We start from the raw sequence: 22,223 nt of genomic DNA, 5'->3' as shown, positions 1-22,223 counted from the left end.
AGCCATGAAAACGTGTTACTTGGAAGATGTATCACACCAGCCAGGCACATGCTAATTTCAGCAGACATTGAGAAAGACTAAGTACGTGCTTAAGACTTCAAACACACACATGTGCTTGAACAAATGCCTAAGCTCAGAGACTTAGGAAATCATATTCGAAGACCATTCACATTATTTTCCACTCTTAGCTTTCCATGGCTTTCCATTTTGTACGTGGTGTATCCATTAATTCCATCACACTATTTTTACTCTATGTACTACCGATGATATACAAGGTGAATAAGCCCTTGAGTTCTTACATCCTCTCTTTTGTGGAGAGAAACAGACGCTGTAATATTGAAAACTCTCAGAAAGACATCACCTTGAACAGGATCTCATCTAAAGCAGCCCACAGCAATATCAAAGTACTAAAAGGCAAAGCTCTACTCCACATTAAACAGAATGAAAAAAAAAAAAAAGGCAATTTAAAAGAAGAAAGTATTTTTACTTGTAAGAATCAGAGCTGATGACATCAACAGAGTTGCTGTTCTGCTGTGATGAAGAACTAGGATTTGGTCTCTGTCTTGATTTCATGAACTCTGCTAGAATATACTGGGCTTGCTGGAAGGCTATCAGAATCACACCGAGCAGGGACAAACTGTCAAAGAAAACAAATACTGGTGTCCACAATTTTCAGGAATGCTGTAACAAGATGTATGTTTCAACTATTTTGTTAGTCAATTTCAAGGAAGAAGGCAGATAAGAAAATACAAACTAACAATCCTAATGTTGTTTTTTGGGTTTTTTTTTGTTGTTTTTTTTTGTTTTGTTTTGTTTTTTTTAATCTTACAGCCCTTACTAGTTATTATATGGAATAAAAGTAACTCAGTCTTGAGCTTCATAAGGAAAAAAAATCTAAAAAAATACTTATCCTAGAAAGGAAAGCTAACACCTCATTTAAAGACCAGCTGGAAAGAAGTCTTGCTACAACACAGTGACAACATATCATAGCATGATGTGTGTTAATTTACTAAGAACCTTCCATACATGCATGATAGTTATGCCATTATTTTTATTTATTACTGTCCCTTCCTCTACCTAGAGGAAATACTGACATAAAATGGGCTGCAGATGCCACCATTCTTCTGAGGCAAAACTGACTGCAAAATGTCCTCTTGTTTTCTCTGGTGCATTAATTGCACCAAACATAAACTGATCAGAAAAAAAATCTCCATTATTCATCAAATCATTTTTTCATATAGTACAAATTTTATCAGCTAGACAACAGAACGAGAAACGACTGAGTTTTCAAGTCCTTGTACTAACCTTCTGTTGCATCTAGAACCATGTAACATGGTCATTTTTGTTGGTTCACTTGTCAAAACAATGCAAGCAACGCCACATGATACAACATGATCTTAATTAAGTGTGCACCATATGTTTCATGATGATATTTATGCTCATTGCTTGCCAGTTCTGATAGCAGGAATCCAGGGTTTGAGCAATGAAAGCACCAGGAATTATTTGTCACAAGCAGAGCACTCAAATCACAGTACAGAGTGTGAAAGGTTATGAAGCAAGATAAAAAAGAAAGCGTAAGAGCAGAACCCTTAATGGTGGAGGACTCTTAAAAATAGTTTCCCATAACCAAGCAATGAGCCAGCTAACATAAGGCAAATCATTTTTCTGGTGTAAGTAGGTAACAAGAGGAAGGAAGCACAAGGAAAAGTAGGTCCTTATTCAGTTGCCTGAAACTTCATAAATAAAATTCATGCTAATTTCTCAGAAATATTCTAAGCTAAGCCACCAGTTCACTCAATTCTACAGCTGACACATGGGGACTAACAGGTTCTATGTGCACCTGTACTTGGAAAGAAGCAAGTCTTCTAGCAACAGGGGTATCCGCTGGCTATTCCTGAGGGGGGGTGGGTACCTAACCCTTCTTTCCAACCCTAACATGGGAGTTTACCAGGAAGCGGAGAATGAAATGCTTGTGAACTCTACCACAGGTTACTGTATCACATTACTTATCACAGACTTAGATGCAGCAGAGATTTAGGCCCTATCCTCACATCTAGAAGACAGAAGTGCCTGTTGATTTTGCACCAGTGGCTCTGAACACATTACCTTACAAAGAGGACAGTGAGCCTCCAGAAAGACTCTTCCCAGCTGGGTCCTGGCACCACATCTGCACAGAGTGGCAACAAATGGTGAGGAAGAGTCACGTTAAGTGTGAAGTGGAACTCCAGGTCAGCAGCAGTTACCAGTGTAAGCTCCCGGATTACCCATGAAGATGTAAAATCAGGAGTAAACCTGACAGGAAAGGAGACAGAGCTGGTGTTACTCTTCCGTTGCTAGGCTAAATCATTTTTTGAAGTCATGCTGATAAAACAAAATACAACATGACTTTTAATTTAATGATATGAAAAAATACGATGAAGTATGTGACCATTGTCTGCTTAAAACTACATAGATGCATTAGCACCTGGCTAACAGAGGTAAGACTTTGAGGTCATCCTCAAGGAGTGTCATGGTTTTATGATTTTCGGTTATTGGTACTCCACATCATAACATCATGTAGTGAATGTACCTGGTTCTCAGAAGAGAAGGACTACTACAGTCCCCACGGTACTTTGCTCCTCTGTTACCATTTTCCAGCCGGAGAAAAAAGATAAAAGCTCGCAGTATAAAAACTTGCAGATCACGAGACCTCGTCCCTTTTCCGCCCGTCTCTCGTCTCGGTAGCACCTCGCTCTCCAGCCGTCTTATCGTCGGTAGTAGAGTAAGGCCTACCTTGATTTTGGGACATTCTCTCTCTCTGTATTGGATTTATCAGCTTAAATTGTAATTATATTGTATTATAGTGTGTTGTTTTGCATTCCGACATTTTATTTAGTAAATTAGTTTGTTTCTCCTCAGATTGTTGCCGCTGTTCTTTGCTCTCAGGGCCATCTCCCTACCCTTTTCCCCTTTCCCCTTTTCCCGGGACGTGGGCCCGTGGGTCCCCCGTCCCCTTCGTCACGGAATCGGGCCTAACGCCCGTAAACCGCTGACAAGGAGTTAAATATGTGCAATATCCATGTGGGCACATGCAGATAACACGTTATAGTCACTCATTTTCCTTTTCTCAAGGAGGTGCAACATAACCAGCTCATGTTAACTGAAACACTTCTATCAAAAGCACAGTTAATGTGTACAGCAAGCACTAGTTGGAAAGGGTCAGATTCCAGGTTAAGTCTAGACAAGGCTAGAAAGATGGGGAAAATGGAATAAAACATCAGATTTTGCCTTTCTAATTTCCCTGGCCCAACCCAATATTCTATTTGGCTGCCATGTGTACTGCTAAAAGGTGCAATTTGCCCTTCCAATTGCCAGAGGTGAAACTCATTGTATACATAACCATAGTTACTGTAATACAGTAATGTTACCTCTCCTTATGTTTAAGCCATGACTAATTCAACAGGATTTTAATAAGAACCAGTTCTATACCAATGTGCAATGTTAGGTAAACATGACTAGATTGTAGTCAGGCTACTGGGGACAAACTAAAGAAAAACAAGGAATGAAAAAGAGTCACTTGCTAGACCTTGCCTGACTCATTCATTGTGACAAATTTTGCTTTTGCTTATTACTTTATAACACACAGATAAAACCATGCGTGTTGCTTTTTAACAACAACAGACTACTATAAACATCATTATTTGAAAAGAGGAAATGCTTATGAAATTTATTTTCAGTGTTCAAAGTGTGTGTGTGTGTGTGTGTGTGTGTGTGTGTGTGTGTGTGTGTGTGTGTGTGTGATTGCAGTGTCTGTTACTGAAAATAATTATTTCAAATTTCCTATTAAGTTCAGCAAATTTCTCAGTGCTTACACAATGCTGATCTCCCGTGATGAGTTCTGAGCCAGAAAAAATTCCTGACAGTCTAACACCTCAAATCCATATCCTTGGCAGCTGTAACCACTGATTTTCATTGATGAAATTGTTATAGGAAGAGGCCCAATATTCTCTACTTTGAAGTTCTTCGTGATGGATAAAATTTGCTTGCTGTCTTTCAGTTCTTAAACAAAACAAAAACAAAAGAACAATTATTTTACAGTGCTTAAAAAACTCTTTCATGTTCAGAAATAAGCTATTTTTACTTACAATCTAATTAAATATTCAGAAGTGACCACCATTCTAATACAGACTGTTTTGCAGCAGTTTAATTCCAGAACTTGTAACTAGCCTCAGCCAGTGTTATGATTCGTCAGAACCTACACCTCATGATCACTCTCTTTAGGTTTTTTTATTTCAATATTCTGTTTATTTAACATTATTGCACCATGTCAATACCACTGCGGGATAACACAGGCAGCTACAAAATTAGAGACCTGCTTCTTCTTACTCACGTCGTCTGCAGTCCATCAGCGTAGCTTCTGGAACCTTGAATCTAAGAGACCCTCCTGCACCTGGCAGTCTTCCCCCTACTTTAAGTAATTCTCTGGCTCCGTAGCCTTCTACATTGACCACATCCAGAACAGTCAAGTTGTTTCTGCCACAACATAAAACAAGCAATCAGCCATTAAGACATAAATGAAGTTTACAAAATCATGGCTTTGCTATCCAGCTGCCAACAACTAAGACAACAGTGTATCAGTAACAGAATCACAGGCCACACTTGGACTGATTTCCCGTAAAAACAGACAGGCTCACCTAGAAACCATTCACCATCACCAATTAAAAAAATGAAGTAACAAGTTTTGTGACCACTGCCACTAACAGTACCACCTGTTAAAAAATGGTTGTTTTCTTCCATAAACTCTTTCAAACAGGGTATTTAAATCCTATCCCTATGGAGCTAAGTTTAAAATAGCAAAGCCACCCAACATGAAAATGTTGTTGGTCTGCTGACTGAAAAAACTGCCTTGGTTATAAACACAGCACTAATTCACATGCATTTTCTAACCCACTGATCACAAAAAAAAGAAAGAGAAGCTGAAGTTTTACTTTTTAATGACCTAGATGTAATGCACAAAGACCTTTCAAGCAACTTTTATTAAACTGTAGGTGTTCTGACTGCCAAACTTGGTCCATTTGTCTTTGCCCCACAATGTGGAAAAATCATGTGCTCGCTGACTTTTTTTTTGTTTGCTTCTCAAGTGAAACTTGGCTTACCTGATTAAAATAACGGAAGCCACTCTTCTGTAGTCAACTGGTGTAAAAATTACTCCAACTTTTCTGGTTTCCAGTGGCTGTAAATTTAACCGAAGCAGCTCAGAACTGCATTTCTTGCTGATTAGATCCTCTTGGTGTGCATTCTGTTAAACAAAAATGCACTTATTTAGTCATAGAAAACATACGTGTTAAAAGGTATCAATAAAACAAAGCACCACCTCCTTACTTAGCACCACAAGATATTTCTGGCAAGGTGCAGTAAATGCTAACTAACTTGTTACACTAACATCTTTCAGTCTGACACCATGAATATCAGATAAGGTTATTTATTTGAGCAAGAGTTCATATTACTGTGCTTCTTATGAAGAATGTATTACTTCATTTTTTAAAACAGAATTTATTTGCTAAGATGGAAAAGAAATTACACAGTGTCCATCATATTTAAGGAGTGCTGAAACACTTCGCAACACAACTAGAACTGACAATATAATTAATACACAGGGAAATTTTAAGTTAGAAATGGATTGTTGGCAAATACGTTAATCATTCTGAGACACTGGAAACAAGCCAAAATGAACTTTCTACCACACTAATTCAAGATCAGCACTATTATAAGTTCAGTGAGACTGGAAAGAATGTAAAAATGTATATATTTTAATTTCAGTACTGCTCTTTAGTCTTTTTTCCCCATTAAAAAGAGACGAAGACAACAGAGAGAGGAGCAGAGAGAGAGAACTACTTTGAAACTTCCCACTCTAGAACTGTAGGTCTCCTCTTAGGAAAGCATGATGAGAAACCTATAGCAGACAAAACCACCATAAACATAACAAAATGGGCTCTTTCTTGGTTGTTTTAAGATTCATGCATGGTATCTCAGTAGCTTTTCTGATCTCTTCTAGTCCAAAATGTTTTTATTCTTAGTCTATTCAATGAAAAAAAGAACATTAAAAAAGTTTCAAAGCCTGTACTTAACAGTTAATATTCATTAGAAGCAAAACATGTATGGCATTTTCAAATTTCACCCTGTCACTTCCTATACAGATGTGCTTGCACTCAAATGTAAGCCTAACTATTCATCACACGTGTATACAAAGTGACTGGGAAAATGAGGACACATTCAAAAATGTAAATATTAACAACTTGTCATTTGGCTAACAAGTCAAGCTCCATCTTGTATTCATACATACCAAGTAACTATATAACCATATATGTTCCCGTAGCTCAAGTCCCTACATGAAATACAGGCAACACATGCTAACATAAAGGCTTGCCACTGTTTTACAACTCTTCATTGTTGCCAAAAAACAAAGGTCAGCTTTGACTAGTGCAACAAGTAGACTCTTACTGTTTTTAAAAGGTAGGAATCTATCATTGCATTTACATAGAGCATTAAAGAGACAGCTGCAGCATGCACAGATAGCAAGGAACATATGCCAGTTCCAGGCTTTTGCACAAACTAGAATCATAGAATGGCTTGGGTTGGAAGGGACCTCAAGGATCACCAAGTTGCAACCCCCCTGTTATAGGCAGGTCTGCCAGCTGATAGATCAAATACTACATCAGATTGCCCAGGGCCTCATACAAAACATAAGAATAAACTCTTGCTGGTACCCTGGACAGTACTCTGGTTGTCAGATTATGCCAGCATCTTTGGCAGCACATCATCTCGCTGTTATCCATGACAGAACACCTCGGGGCATAATCACAGATCAGCACTGGTATGCGGCACAGTTAAGCATTGCTGTGTGTTAAAAATGAGGTAATGGGAACCACAGACAGCCATGACATTCCAGCCTCAACCTGGAAGTTGCAATGAGACTGAGGTGAAGCACAGAAATGCAGCTGTCCCCATCCCTGAGCTACTAACCATTATTTCCTTCTACTGAAAAGAAGATCTGTTATCTTCTGAGATAACACAGAAGCCTTGTACTTCTTGCTCAACCTGGAGCTAAACTGAAGTCCCAAAACAGAAAGCAAACTGTGCCCTTTTCAACACACACATGCACAAGTTCTCCACAGTTGTTTTCCATTTAGAAAACAACAGAGTCAAATTCTGGAAAGAAATTGACTGCAAAAACACAAGTTTGACAGAGAACAGAGAAAACACAGTTACATTGTTTTAAGTAGTACTTGGTAACAGCTCAGATGTAATGCAGCTAATGTGACAGATCACTTCCTCTAGTGAAATTAAACCTCTTACCCTGTGAGAACATTCATCCATGAGCCTGAACTCAGTGGTGGTGAAATTAATAGCTTGAACATTTATGCCAAACCTAAATAAAACAAAACAAAAAATTAAGTATTTCAAACCTTGTCTGTCAGAACTACACTGACTTATTTTTACATACTGGTGTTTGTCCTGAAAAAAAAAAAAACACTTTTACAATTGCACTTTGGCAGATGTGAAATACTATGGAAATGTAGATCTGCATTTTAACAAAACACACTGCAAATCAGTTTCATGTGGATTGCATGTGCTTGGAAAACATAAAATTGCCTGGGTATTTTAGTTCTCTCAGCATACAATATTGCAAAAGATCACAATCAAGACCTAATTTCTTGCTGTACATAAACAGAAATATTCCAGAGCTTTTCTGCTACGTAACTGTTGAGAAACAATCATTATCAAATAGTAACAATTTATTTATATGTCCCTTTTTCTGCTCAGAATTTGGGACAAATTCATGTATTCTTTCATGTACTTCACAAATCAAAATCACTTACTGAAACTTATTTTGCGTCTAAAAGCAAGTTCTAAGCATTTGGTACTTATGGCATTAAGAAGAGACGTAAGAAAGCCAATAAATAAAATTTAAGCCATAGAGGATTAGTGGACATCCAGCCACTAAGTTGGAAATTCCCTTGTCGCAACTTTTTATGACGTTAGTTTGGAAAGAACCAGTTAGTAAGCATGACTGCAAGTAAACCTAGGCAATTTACTGAAACAAAAGTGTCAAGATACAAAGAACATGTCATCTCAAGCCACTATAAAGATTCTGTGTGGAAATTATATTTAATATACAAACACGTGCAGTTATTTACATATCTATATACATACACACACGTGTGTGTATATATATATGCGCACATGAACACACAAATAAATGATGTTAGGGAAGCATTAACAGATACTGAGGCCCCATATAAAGAAGGTACAATTAAGAACGTGAGTAATCCCACCAACTCCAAGCAAACAAATAACAGTACTACCAACTATACAAGTAGGACAGTTTTCCAAAAGTGTAACAGTCAGGGCTTGTTCCAGTGAACTTCAGCCTAGTCTCCATGCCCCTTTACAAACTCCACCTAGCTCCATAGATTTCTCATTAGACCTCTCCAGCTCTAAAATAGAAAGATCAAAACAGCGTAAAAACATCTGTTTAGCTGATGCTAAAAATATTTATGGCAGGGTTCCTGGCTCTAGACCTGGTGAATTTTTCTTCCCTGCTCCCATTTCCTATTCCTCTTACAGGGCTTTTACCTAAGAAAAAAAGATAAATCTTTTTTCTTAGCTTAGGTTCAGATACTTTCCCCCTCACTGATCACAGTCTACAGACTGTACGCTTCCCAGTGAGCTTTGCTGGGAGCTGCACATCCCCACATGTAGGAGTTGCTCCCCTCACCTGGGTAGCCAGCACAAGACTGCACTAAACCTCAAATCTTAAAAGATGATCAATTATAGTTCGTTGCTGGCAGGCATAAATTCATGGAAAATATGCTCAGTTTGGCTCTTTTCATTGATTGGGTGCATTCCATAGTCAGTGCCATACAGGGAAGCACTCTGAACATGATTGTACCTTCCAAAACGGAGCAGAAAATGGTCCCTACATCAGTTATACTTCAAAAAATTTAAATAAATAATAATAAGCAATCACAAGGCACAGCAAGTACAACTTCAAAAAGAAAAAATGGCATTCTGAAACAGTTATACTAATTACCATTTGCTGAGCAGACTCAGTGAAGCTTGGGGATCAGGGTAGTAAGAGAGTGGCAGAAGCTGCAGTGCAACTGGAAAGGATGAAGGATTTCTCAGTATGAAATACTTTACCTAAAAAGTTGGGATGGAAAAAGTTAAAAACTGCAGACTTATTATCAAGTCAGCATAAGTAATATGAGCTGCATTTTCAAGGGACTTCCACCTGGCTTCAGTCTTAATTCAATATACCCATGCAAGTACAAAACTGAATGGAACAGGACACATCTCCATGCCTTCAACTGCAGAAATAGCTCAGAGTGCATGAAGACTCACATGTGCAAAAATGTAGACTTCTTCCTCCTTTAAAATAACCCTTTAATTTGGATTTTGATTTGCACATTCAGACAAACAAAGCTGTTCAACATAAGTTGAAGTTAGTAAAGTGCCATCATATCTTAAAGAAGTTTGAGTCTGAGTAGGTTACATGCATTACTAAAGTGATAATCAAATGGCACAAACGGAAGATCAAGGTAATTCACAACACGTGCACATGAAAAGTATCTCCATATGACAGGTTCTGGTTCAGATTATATTAGCAGTGACCAAAATCTGAGAAATAAAGAAGTTCCTGTCAGCATGATGGCAAGCATTGCAATGCTACCTCAGTTTTGTATCTTCAACATTTTATACACTTCTATTGTGAAAGACTGTGGCAGAAGGAAGGCCATCCTGTATCCACATGTATCATTAACGATAACATACCCAATCCTTAGCCCCTTGTTCAATTACTTTACAACAAGCATGTAACTTAGATCACAATGTGAGAAAAACTTTAACAATTGTTCGTAATTGATAACATCAACAGTTTTACTCCTCTCCTCATATTAAAATATTACAAATGGGTAGGTAGAGAACTTATCAGAGAGCCAAAGGGATAAACAAATGTGGTCTCTCACAACAGACTTGCACGAAGACTTCAAAACATCAGTTTACAAGCAATATGAAAATGTTAAGCATCACCATACATTAACTGCAGACCTTGTTCTTTAAGCAAGCAAATGTATCAGCTGAGAAAAAGAACAACCATCCTCACCATGCTACTTTTAACTGCTGTAGCACTGAAACTGAGCATAAGGCCAGGCTCTGCAGTCAACCGTGGCAAGAAAAAGGCAAAGGACACCTCTTCAGGCTTCTTCTGGTGAATCAAGCGACTTGATCCCAGAATGCTTCTCCTGCTTTATTGGCAAAATCAAAAAGATTTGGTTGTTTTGTTGTTGTTTTTCTTTCTTCCCTTCTTTCTCCTTTTATTTATTTTTTAATCCAAGAACAAAAATGATGATTAGTCAGGACATTAATTACACCAACTAATCTTTCCTTTAAAAACATTCTTCACAAAATAAAGCCCATAAATCTGTAACTTAATCACAGACAGTGTAATTTATGTGCATTCCTCTGGTCTCCTCTTTTCCACCTGCAATACAGTGACTAGTTTTCACAGCCGTACCTCTCTATTCTGGGAAGGTGCTGATGTCACTGATGCAGTCTCTACAAGAATTGCTCAAACACAGTGACTACTTCCTTCTCCTCATCCCCAACATGCAACACCTATTAGGCCAAGGACTACTTGGGCACCTCAGTACAGAAGGGACGTTGAGGTGCTGGAGCAGGTCCAAAGAAGGACAAAAAGGCTTGTGAAGGCCTTGGAGAATATGCCCTATGAGGAGAGACTAAAGGAACCGGGGCTGTTTAGTCTGGGGAAGAGGAGGCTGAGGGGTGACCTTATTGCCCTCTTCAAATACCTGAAAGGTGACTGCAGCAAGAGCAGGATTGGTCTCTTCTCACTCGTGACAGGACAAGGGGAAACGGCCTCAAGATGCACCAGGGGAGGTTTAGGTTGGATATCAGGAAAAACTTCTTTACAGAAAGGGTTGTGAAGCACTGGAACAGGCTCCCCAGGGAGGTGGTTGAATCACCATCCCTGGACACATTTACAAACCGTGCTCAGGAATATGATTTAGTGGCAGGTTGTTAGATTTAAGGTAGTATGGTTGGGGTGTGGTTGGACTTCATCTTGAAGGTCTTTTCCAACCTCAGCAATTCTATGATTCTGTAACTAAAAGCCTGAAAAGCTGTCCAAAGCTCCTAATCCTGAGAACGTTGCTATGGGATCCGCTGACAAAGGATTTGTACAGCTCCATAACTGATCTGGTAAAATGTGCTTTAAGTGCTTTAAAATTGGGTAGCTACAGTGGAGCTCACAGTCAAAACATTAGTTACACCCTAAAATTCAGGCATCTGAAATGTTTACTATCACTGACAGTACCTTGGAATGGAAGTTGGGAGTGTTTGGGATGCTGTGAAATTCCAGAGGCTTCAAGATAACCTACTTGGGTGTAGCAAGGTCTAAAACATTTGTTCTAATTAAGACTACTTCAGGATATAAATATTCTCTTACATCATTGTACTGGCTTGAATGAAGCAACTCAACAGATTCTGTACCAACCTGCAGGCTTCCCCATGTCTTATTTTTTGCCATCTTTCATGAAGTTCACTTGCAAGCTCAGAATCCACATCCCAGGCAGAATGGTCCAGAGAGAGACTCCTCTGCCAAAGTAGATTTGCTAAAAAGATAACAGATTTTTCATATATTACAGAAGCAACATTTGCTCCTCCCACCAATCTACTTCTAAATTTAAGCAATCAGTATCTGCAAATGGTCTCAACACAAAAACCAAACAGGCAACCCACTTTTTTCCTTCAAAGTGAGCATGTGTGAGGGTACATATACCAACCAAATCAGATGTGGGCAATGAAGACATGCATTCTCAAAACCACAGTAATTCTATAAGCAAACAAGAGTACAGGAATTGCATAGGTTCCGTATGCTCTGCTAAGCTCTTCTCACCGTTGCTGTTTCTAGTGGTTGTTATTACATTATTGGTAGTCTTTACACAGAACTCTCCAAAAGAAAACCAAACCAGCTTAGTTTTAAAGTACAAAATATAACTTACTGCACAGGCCTCAGTGTTTTAAATAACCAACTGAGACTGATGACAACTTGACTTTGCTACAGGTACATAGGCAGGAGGAGACAGGTCAAGGAGAGTGTTCCCTCTCTGATAAATGAGGATGGAGAATTGTCTTCCTCAGACACGGAAAAAGCTGAGGTGCTCAATAAGTGCTTTGCCTCAGTCTTCACTGGTGGTCAGACTCCCCATGTCTGGCAGGACCCTGAACCTCAAGGTGTGTGTGAGAGGAGCGGATTCTGTCCCACTGTAATAGTGGAACAAGTCCGAGACCTCCTCATGCAACTGAATGTGTGGAAGTCCATGGGGCTGGATGGTATCCATCATAGGGTTCTGAGAGAGATGGCTGATGTGGTTGCCGAGCCGCTCTCCATCATATTTGAAAAATCATGGCTGTCCAGTGAAGTCCCTGGTGACTGGAGAAAGGGAAACATTACTCCAATTTTTAAGAAAGGGAGAATGGATGACCCAGGGAACTACAGTCCAGTGAGCCTCACCTCTGTGCCTGGGAAGATCATGGAGCAGATCCTCCTAGAAGACATGTCAAGGCACATACAAGACAAAGAGGTGATCCGAGACAGCCAGCATGGCTTCACCAAGGGCAGATCTTGCCTTACCAAGCTGGTGGCCTTGTATGATGGAGTGATGGCATCAGTGGATGGGAGAAGGGCGACAGATGTGACCTACCTGGACTTCTGCAAAGCCTTTGACATGGTCCCTCACCACATCCTTCTCTATAAATTGGAAAGGTATGGATTTGAAGGATGGACTGTTCAGTGGATTAAGAACTGGTTGGCTGGTCGCAGCCAAAGGGTTGTGATCAATGGTTCTATGTCAGGGTGGAGGCCAGTCACAAGTGGTGTTCCCCAAGGCTCAGTCTTGGGACTGGTGCTCTTCAACATCTTTATCAATGACAAAGATGATGGAATCAAGTGCACCCTCAGCAAGTTTGCAGATGACACCACGCTGTGTGGTGCAGTCGATACAATGGAGGGAAGGGAAGCCATCCAGAGGGACCTGGACAGGCTGGAGAAGTGGGCCCACGTGAACCTGATGAGGTTCAACAAGGCTAAGTGCAAGGTGCTGCACTTGGGCCAGGGCAATCCCAGGTATTTATACAACCTGGGGGAAGAAGTACTTGAAAGCAGCCCTGCGGAGAAGGACTTGGGGGTCCTGGTGGACAAGAAGCTGGACACGAGCCAGCAGTGTGCACTAGCAGGCCGGAAGGCCATCTATGTTCTGGGCTGCATTAAAAGAGGAGTGGCCAGCAGGGAGAGGGAGGTGATTGTCCCCCTCTACTTCGCTCTTGTGAGGCCCCATCTGGAGTACTGCGTCCAGGCCTGAGGCCCCCAGTACAAGAAAGATGCAGAGCTCTTGAACGAGTTCAGAGCAGGGCCACCAAGATGATCAGAGGCCTGGAGCACCTCTCCTATGAGGAAAGGCTGAGGGAACTGGGCTTGTTTAGCTTGGAGAAAAGAAGGCTCCGGGGAGACCTCATTGTGTCCTTCCAATACTTGAAGGGAGCATATAAACAGGAGGGGGAACGATTGTTTACAAGGGTGGATAGCAATAGGACAAGAGGGAATGGTTTTAAACTGAAACAGGGGAGATTTAGGTTAGATATTAGGAGGAAGTTTTTCACTCAGAGGTTGGTGACACACTGGAACAGGTTGCCCAGGGAGGCTGTGGATGCCCCATCCCTGGAGGCATTCAGGGCCAGGCTGGACGTGGCTCTGGGCAGCCTGGTCTAGTGGCTGGCAACCATGCACTCAGCCAGGGGGGTTGAAACTCGATGATCTTTGAGGTCCTTTTCAACCCAGGTCATTCTATGATTCTATGATTGAATAAGCCAGCTACAGGTTGTTCAGGTCAGTATTTTCAGGCATGTGCATTATACTTTTCTATTTTAAATGTATGCACATCCTAAATTATGAAGTAGAATACCTCTAAATAAAGATCCGATTATGTGTATTATTAGAATGGAAAGTAAGAAAGCATTAAATACTTATATCAGAAATATTTTTCTTCAATTTTAGTTTCAAGTATCTTTTGCTTTTAAGATGTTTACCTAAATGTGCCTATGTATCAGTAATTCCTCAAGCCATGTATTTCTTTGTCATCTCAAATCTCCTTTTAATCTGACTATTACTGCCTTCTTCAAAACCTCATACAAAAACACATTTTAAGAAAGCATCATCTTGAAAACATGTTCAGGAGAACACAAACATTTGAAGTCTATGGTACCCAGCTGTTTGATGAAATTCCTTCTTAAAGAGAGATTAAAAAAAATTAACACACACTATTCTGAATCAGCCTTCATCAAATTACTCATTCTTCAAGCAGCACTGTGGCCATACATCATCTAACATTGTGTTTCTCTACATAGAGAGAATAGCATCATTTCTTTGTTTCACAGGACACAGCATTTGGTGTTGTTTTCTAAGGCTGATAATTGGTCTTTTGAAGGAACTTATGAAATTATTCCTATGAGAAACACAGAGAAGGCACTCAAAATTAACTCTGGCTAAACGCAGGATATTGGTCAACATGTTTTTTTTGTTTGCTTGTTCACTTTTTCAGCACAGAATTCCAAGGATTTTGGTCCAGATGACACATTTTCCTAATCTCGACTCTCCTTGAGCTAGTTGACAGCTTAACCATTGTACTCGAACATCTCTGGAGGACATGCACAAGAAGAAAACAAGGAGTAATACACCTCAATTAAGACTTACAGGACAGTCTTAAATATTATTAAGTTCAAAACTGTGTTGGAACAATAGTTTATTAAGTGCTATGGAATTAGACATCTGAAATACTGCATAGTATACTTACTACAGGCTACTCAAAGCCAGTTATATGGGTGATGGTCTCTGAAAAGCTCGTGTTTTTAAAGAATGAAGCACTTGTATTAACAATCTCAATATTCTCATTATAAGCCCTGCTACAGTACTCCCATCACAGGCTTAAGAAAATCAAGACAAGCCTACCTGAATCAGACTTTCCCAGGTAGCACTGAACATCACAATGGGCAGTGGCTTCAAAATGAAGATCTCCTTGCTGGAGAAACAAACCAAAACGATCCACTGTCCATATGGCAAAAACAAACAAAACAAAAACAAACAGGCGAAATTCCAGTTTCCCAGTGCATAATTTGGATGAGTCAAGGAAGAGAATTCAGATTGCCCAGTGAAATGTAATTCCATCACTATTTAATTCTGAGGGTTTAACTTTCCAGCTACAGAATGACCTATTCCTTCAGGACTAACAGGCATATTTCTAGCCAAAGAAGGAGGCTGCTACAGTTTGGTTTGCAGTACGTAATAATCATTCAGCACAACTGAACACAGTACCTTCGACACAGTCGAATATACCTGCAGAGGTATTTCAAACATCACTCCCACACTGGTGGCCAAACAAATACTAGAAAGCACATTTGTTACAGTGTCTTTCACATCAAGTTTCAAAGAAAATACATTCCAGCAGCCTGGAGATAGAGTCAAAGGCTCAGCAAAATTCAGAACCTAAAAAGAACCAAATGACACGAATTAAAACTGGAACAATACTTTAGAGCAAGCTGTGCCTCTGTGTTTTTGCTGTTACTACACACGTGCCCATAAGTAATCCTTTCAGTGCGCACATAATTTGATGCATCTGTAGCTGCAATTGAAATTAAAAAACAGTTGCTAATGAACAAAAGAAAAGCAAGTTGAATAGTGAAAAACACTTACTGAGAGCCTAGGTTTTTCAAGACCTAAGTTACAGGTGCAGAGCTACTTTTATTTTTAACTGATTTCAATCAGCATTAACACCACAGAGTTTTTCAAAGAATCTACTCTGTATGTCAAAGGACCAAATTCTTAAATCAAGGACAAAACACTGCATGAAGCTGAAATAAAACTCACCTTTAAGATGTTCTTTGCTTCTTTGGATATGTAGACTTCATTCAGTTTAATGCTGAATTCCAAGTTGTTTGTAAACCATATGGACCAAAATCCTGAAATATTATGGTGTGGTTCAATATGAAACATGGCTGCAGAAGGATCAACATCAAAATACCTGCAAATAATACAGAATAAAAATAAATACAACTGCAATTGTCCTTGAGCATGCACAATCAGTCCACGCAATAATTGTTGTATTCTTGAACAGAGGCTGTTTAAAGGATAAAGCAAAGTAATTTCCATTAGAATACTTACATATGTCATAATACAACATTGCCTACTGTTTTGCAATAAGGTAAGCTGGGATGAAATTGGCAAAAGAAAACTGAAGGAAAGAGTTTCCTGATTTTTCCATCACTATCCTGCTTCTGCATTGGAAGAAAAAGGATGGCGGAAATATCATCACAAACTCTAAGCAACGCTTATATGATATAAGCTGTTAAGGCATATCTTTTTTACTGCCTCCTGAAACTATTCCTCTAAAAAATACAAGAGTTATTACTTGAAATGTCCCAGCCCTGTTTTACCAAATGGTACAGCAACAACAAGAAGAATCATAGACTCATAAAATGTCTTGGGTTGAAAAGGACCTCAAAGATCATGCAGTTTCAACCCCTCTGATGTGTGCAGGATCACCAACCACTAGACCAGAAACATCTTCACTGTCCTTAGAATCACTCCATGACAAAGCAAACTAACACTGTGTCTTAAAGTAGTCTACAATATTTGTATAATATCAATGAATGTTGACAAAAAACAATCCACCCTTAACCTACCCTTCCATCACAGGACAGGAAAGGCAGGCTTTTAGTGCTGTAGTGCCTTCCACTAGGCTATTCTTCTTGTCATCAGAGTAAGGCCTTGCACTGTCACAGAATGCAGCTGGGTAAAGAACAGAGACACACAGGACAATACAGCATCAGCCAGCAGAATAAAAGCACATCTGCAATGGTTTCCACACGAGGACTTCAAAGAACACTACAAAGGGGAATATTCACTTTTCACGCAGGTGAAAAAAAGAAACTAAGCGGTTATGTTCTAATTCTCACAGGATCGAAACCTCAATTTAAGAATTTACAAATGCCCAGTGCTTTCAAAAAGCGTGCAACAAGGCTGCTAAGAGCAACCTGACCAATTTTAACCATGCGTCACTAGCATAGCATTCTCATTTATTGTAACATGCCACCTCCTTTCAGCAAGTGTTCTGAAAATAAGAAAAAAAAATAACTCAAAGTAGTCCCTTCTTTCTTCTTACTTGACTTCTTTTTTTGCTAGGAAAAATAAGTGTCTGTGTAATTATGAAAATAGACTGTTTCAGAAACATAGTAAGCCTACGCACTGTAGTCTAGTGGTCAGAACAAGAAACAAGCTGCAGTCAGAAATGCTTGTTTTAATCTTTGCTCTTCCATAACACACCTGCTCACAGGCAAAAGCCTCAATGATCTTGCCAAGAAATGTCACAGAAAATGACCAGTCGAACACAATAGTCTTTCAGAAAGTACACTGGAAACAGTAAATAACCACAAATTACAAAAGGATGTTGAAAAACCACGATCAATAATTATGCTTATTTTAAAATCTGCTAACAGTTTCAGTGACTGTTTTCTTCCCCTTTTTGAAAACTACATAGCTTAAATCAGCACAAAAGGAAGCACATATACAAAAAAAAGGTGGAAATGATTAGCAAAAGGAATTTATGCAATTTTATCTCAAAACTGTTTTTGAGATTTTTTTTCAAAATCTACCTGCTAAAAAAAAGCTACCATTTTATAGTCAAACCCAGCCTAATCACCTTATCTATATATATTTGCATACTGTACCTTTACAAGAAATAGAAGCAACTTTTGTAAAGTTAGTAGATGATGAAGACAGTAGTACTGGCTCAAAATCCACAGGTGCTCTGTCTTCTTGTGACAACTGCCGTATTTCCTGCATGAAGACAAGATATAATGGACCTTGCAGCACTACTATGATTATTGTTGTAGCTCTAGTATTAGTGTATTTTCTAGTAAAATTTGCAAGCCATTATCTGCAATTTTCTCACAACTTCTAAGCTAGCCCATGGATTTTGATTCAAGTTAATTACTCCTATGTTGTTAAAAGGAAAAATCCATCACTGAACTAAATTTAGATCTTCTAAGAGATCTATAAGATGCCTGGGCACAATTTAGAAATAGAGAAGCGTGATATTTACCACCAACAAGATCAATCTGCTATTATGCTGGTTGGCTAATCAATTCCTCAATCAAATTCAACACCCTAAAATATGACTTCCTGAACCCCTTAATTACCTGTATATGTACACGGCTGTTCCCAGAATGCAAGACGTACATATCTACTGTGGAATCACCTGCTCAAAAGAATGAACATTAAGGTAAGCTCACCAGGGACTGAAGCACTCTTGCTGAGTAGGATACTCACATTAGAAGCAATTATAATTTAGAAAACATTCTGTGCAACAGCTGTCCTTGCAAAGCCACACTCAGTGCTTAACACTTTCTGGGCTTAACACAGGAACAGTCCTGTCACTGGGTAACTTGCTACCCAGAGCAACAGTAGATGGATATAATCCAGCTTTCACCTGTCAGTAGGGTGGAATGGCAGTATTGGTAACCACCCTTCATCCCTGCTGAAGCTCTGCTCCCACTCACAGGATGCTACAAAGATCTGGAGGAGCAATAGAAGAGCCACAGGACAGCACAAGACATCGCTATTTCACCAGGGTCGTCCTACCACTTCCATGAAAGGAGACCTGAGTTCTTGCCCTTGCTTATACTTGAAGTACATGAGTAGATACAGGCTAACACAAAAGGACAATACTGTGCCATTCTCTTAATTTACAGTAAAGAATCGGCACTGATGGAGCAAAACTTGGACTTTCCCACTGACATCAAGTACCAGGGGTTATATCACCAGTCTCTAACCCAATAAGCACTTATAAATGTATTATATTTAATAGAGAACAGCCTTAAAAACACACACCCTGGTACTTCAACTGTCAGAAGTGCTAACAGCAAACACCCTTGACATGACAGATGTGACAATTCTCTGCCAGCACCAGAATAAACGTACATCCACAATTCAGCACAACAAAGTACCAGCATTCCACGCGCAGGGAAAATAGGCTTACAGTGAGTCAGTTTATTGTAAATATCACATCACAGGATAGGCACAGGGAGAACAGCATATACTGTGATTAGACCCTGATCTGAACTTCTCAAAAGACAAAAAGATCATATTCTTTTCACCAGTTTTCACTAGTGTGTTAAAAAAAATAGTAATACAATCTGGATTGTTAGGCAGTTCTGTCTTCTTCAATCAGAAAGTAGAACTGGCAGAAATATCTAAAAAAGGCTATCAAAACAGACCACAAAGCCCTATAAATACTTGAAAATCTTTTGGATTTAAGATTTGTTCATCCAATAAACACAGCAGAAAGAACTGTGAGGAGCTGATTGTTTTGCCTGTGGAATTTTAGCTTAGAAGAACAAACGACGCACACATCACCCCATTTTCCACAACAGATACTATTCTCAGTACTGTACAAACCGTTCTGCTTTCATAGTCCTATTATGGTTAATTTAATTACTGGGAAATTAGAAACAGTTGAAGAAATCAAAGAAACACGATATCTTTTCACACTGTTCAAGCAGATGTAAAAGCATGGGGAAAACAACAATGAAACTCACGTACTTTACAGTCAGTACCCTTACGAAGAGGCCTGTGCTTTGACTAACCCTCCCCTAAGCAAGGGGCTGCTATGCAGTGTTTAGCCAGTTTTCTTTTCCTTATTTGCAAAATTCAGACTGTCACTGAAATTGATTCAATTTAACACATCAGATTATAATGCACATATAAAATCTATTTCTATTACAATTATTAGTCATATTTAGGACTTACCTGAGGCCTTCGTTTTTTCCGTTGCTACGTAAACTACAAAAAGATTCTCCAGTAAGTATTGTCGTTGCTCCACAAAATCTTGTTGGGCATTTTCCATTCTTACCATTAAGCTCATTTCTAGCAGCATTGGGTCATCGGACATAGAACAGCAACTCTAGAGTGAGACACGGGGATACAGCGTGTGTGGTGGAAGAAGTAACACAGCCAGTCATTACAGTGCTGTATCTTGAGAAGTTAATGGACAGCATCATCTAACAGACAAGGTCTTCAGCACAGAAATGCTGATAAGCAGGGTAATTAGGACCTCCGCTAAAATTCTCAGCAGAAATCAAGGACAGCACAGATACAGACAGCACAGCAAAAACAAAGATGAAAAACAACTGAAAAAACGACACCGAACTTTGAAAGAATGCATTTGTGGACTGTCTTAGTCAGTCTCACCTCAGGGACTGCAAAACAATTTCCTTTGTTAAATCCTCTGCCTTCAATAAAATGTGCCATAAACAGATTGATGCATGTGTCTTAATGGTAGGAAGACAGTTCATGTTCCCTGGTCTGTTTAAAGTTAATTTTTCCAAATCCTGTGTTTTTTGTCTCCATTTCTCACTGAAGTGATTTTAGAAAAACAAACACACATGTACAATTCTTAATACCAAAAACTGCCGTCTGGCTAGAATACTTCAGATAAATACAAATTGGATCTTATTCCCTTTTCTAAGCAGTGGTTGCTGTTAAAACACCTGAGTCTCAGCAACTACAAAGACACAGACACCATTTTGCAAAAAAAAAAATAAAGGCAACAAGCAAAACAAAACTAGACAATCAACAGTGAGTAACATTAATCTGTCCCACATCACACCACAGAGCTCACTATGCTCAGGCTCTGGTGCTGTACTGCAAGGAAGAGGTGTAAGAGAAGACCTTCACACGTGGCATGTGAAGTGATCTAGTGAAGGGGCAACAAAATACCTTTACTTAACGTGAGATGTCATTCTGAGGTGTAAAATGGGAGGAGAAGCCTCTCTGGATGTCCATTCCCTCCCACTGGATCACTGAAATCCCCAGTGTTTGCAATAGCTGCCAGAAGCACAGAGGAAGCCATGGCTGATGTGTCCTTGGTAAGCTGCTATCAGAGTGGGCAGCTGTACTGTGTGCAATTTTAAACTTCCAAGTGGATCTCAAACATAGCCTCATTTACCAAGCAATGCACAGGTGAAAGATGGGAACAAAACAGTACAGAATCACTGTGATGCATAATGTAGAGAAAAAATAGCTATAGAGTCTTGACCTAGTCAAACTTGATGAAGGAAAGGTGCTGCAGACCACAGCTCCAGCCTATACATTTGAAAAAAATACCTAGTCGAGCACCAGCATCACTGCTAACCATTACTTATTTACTATGTAAACCTTTGAAGAACAAGATCAGATTCTGCCAGCAGTGCCTGGGAATAGGAAGTCTAGTGCCCTAAGCACTCAGAGCTTGGGAGGGGGCTTTTCTGTGAAAAGATTAACCCCTCCTCAGCTCTGCTGCACATCAAAGCCCCACTTCAAAGCACCTTGGGAAAACAGCTCAGGCAGCCCATACTTCAGACTCTTATTCCATTGCTCTTACGTCAGCATGAATGAGAAATCTGTGCAATTGTTTGCAGAGAAAGGAAATTCCAAGAATCTACTCACTTTCATACTCTGTTTAAGTTATATAACATGCACTAAAACACCTAAAATGTTGGGGGTTTTGGAGGGAAGGAGAGGTGTTTCTTTCACCATCTCTCCTTCTCCTGATGGTGACTGTGATGGGTGTAACACTTCATCTATAACACAGAGTACAATTTTACAAAAGCCTAAAATCATGATTCCCTTTAAACTGAATCATCAGAAACTGAATTGTTGCTACAACTTCATAGACTCTCGAAAGTGTCCTTCTAAACCTGGCTTAAAATAAGAAAGCTTAAATAGGTAGAACATGATAATAAAACATACCTTAACTTGCTGATATGCATCACTAGGTAAACTGCATTGAAGGTGAACATGTAAGAGGCTGGTATTCATTGTTTCTGCCTGTAAGAAAAGAAAGTGAAAAACACATCAAGCAGATTGATTTGAAAGATGTTATATAAGTCTGGTTCACATAGCACAATTTACAAAGATAACGAGACTGACTTCACATATGCATAACATAGCAATGAAAGGATTTATTTTAAATAAATATTCTGTACAGTAGGTAAGTGATCCAACCCCAATTCAAGAGAAAGGAATTAGAAAGATATGACTTATCAAGCTATTATTATACATGGTTATTAAATAT

At 39.3% G+C, this 22,223-nt stretch overlaps 1 protein-coding gene across 13 annotated transcripts in view; it reads right to left on the bottom strand.

Moving 5' to 3' along the window:
- The window catches only part of TMEM131L (transmembrane 131 like), a 73,164-nt gene that overhangs the window by 13,910 nt on the left and 37,031 nt on the right, over window positions 1-22,223 (bottom strand). For 10 of the 13 annotated variants that reach the window (XR_002437800.1, XM_021393811.1, XM_021393813.1 and 7 more), the window contains 17 exons: window positions 21,899-21,976; window positions 19,919-20,072; window positions 18,310-18,368; window positions 17,839-17,947; window positions 16,795-16,900; window positions 15,980-16,133; window positions 15,428-15,598; window positions 15,065-15,134; window positions 11,555-11,672; window positions 10,145-10,286; window positions 9,074-9,183; window positions 7,336-7,408; window positions 5,136-5,278; window positions 4,370-4,512; window positions 3,852-4,038; window positions 2,107-2,292; window positions 488-637 (listed from right to left, as the gene is read on the bottom strand). Coding sequence is in view for 12 of the 13 variants with exons in the window: in XM_021393811.1 (XP_021249486.1) it covers window positions 488-637; window positions 2,107-2,292; window positions 3,852-4,038; window positions 4,370-4,512; window positions 5,136-5,278; window positions 7,336-7,408; window positions 9,074-9,183; window positions 10,145-10,286; window positions 11,555-11,672; window positions 15,065-15,134; window positions 15,428-15,598; window positions 15,980-16,133; window positions 16,795-16,900; window positions 17,839-17,947; window positions 18,310-18,368; window positions 19,919-20,072; window positions 21,899-21,976 (2,153 nt within the window). In the remaining variant the exon portion in view is untranslated. The remainder of the gene's footprint in view (window positions 1-487; window positions 638-2,106; window positions 2,293-3,851; window positions 4,039-4,369; window positions 4,513-5,135; window positions 5,279-7,335; window positions 7,409-9,073; window positions 9,184-10,144; window positions 10,287-11,554; window positions 11,673-15,064; window positions 15,135-15,427; window positions 15,599-15,979; window positions 16,134-16,794; window positions 16,901-17,838; window positions 17,948-18,309; window positions 18,369-19,918; window positions 20,073-21,898; window positions 21,977-22,223) is intronic. The other 3 variants (XM_021393812.1, XM_021393814.1, XM_021393817.1) reach the window with 3 other exon arrangements.

This window comes from Numida meleagris, chromosome 4 (genome assembly GCF_002078875.1).
Source record: "Numida meleagris isolate 19003 breed g44 Domestic line chromosome 4, NumMel1.0, whole genome shotgun sequence".
Lineage (NCBI taxonomy): Eukaryota > Metazoa > Chordata > Aves > Galliformes > Numididae > Numida > Numida meleagris.
The sequence above is the reverse complement of the archived record's forward strand: the minus strand, read 5'-3'. Positions and strand labels throughout refer to the sequence as shown.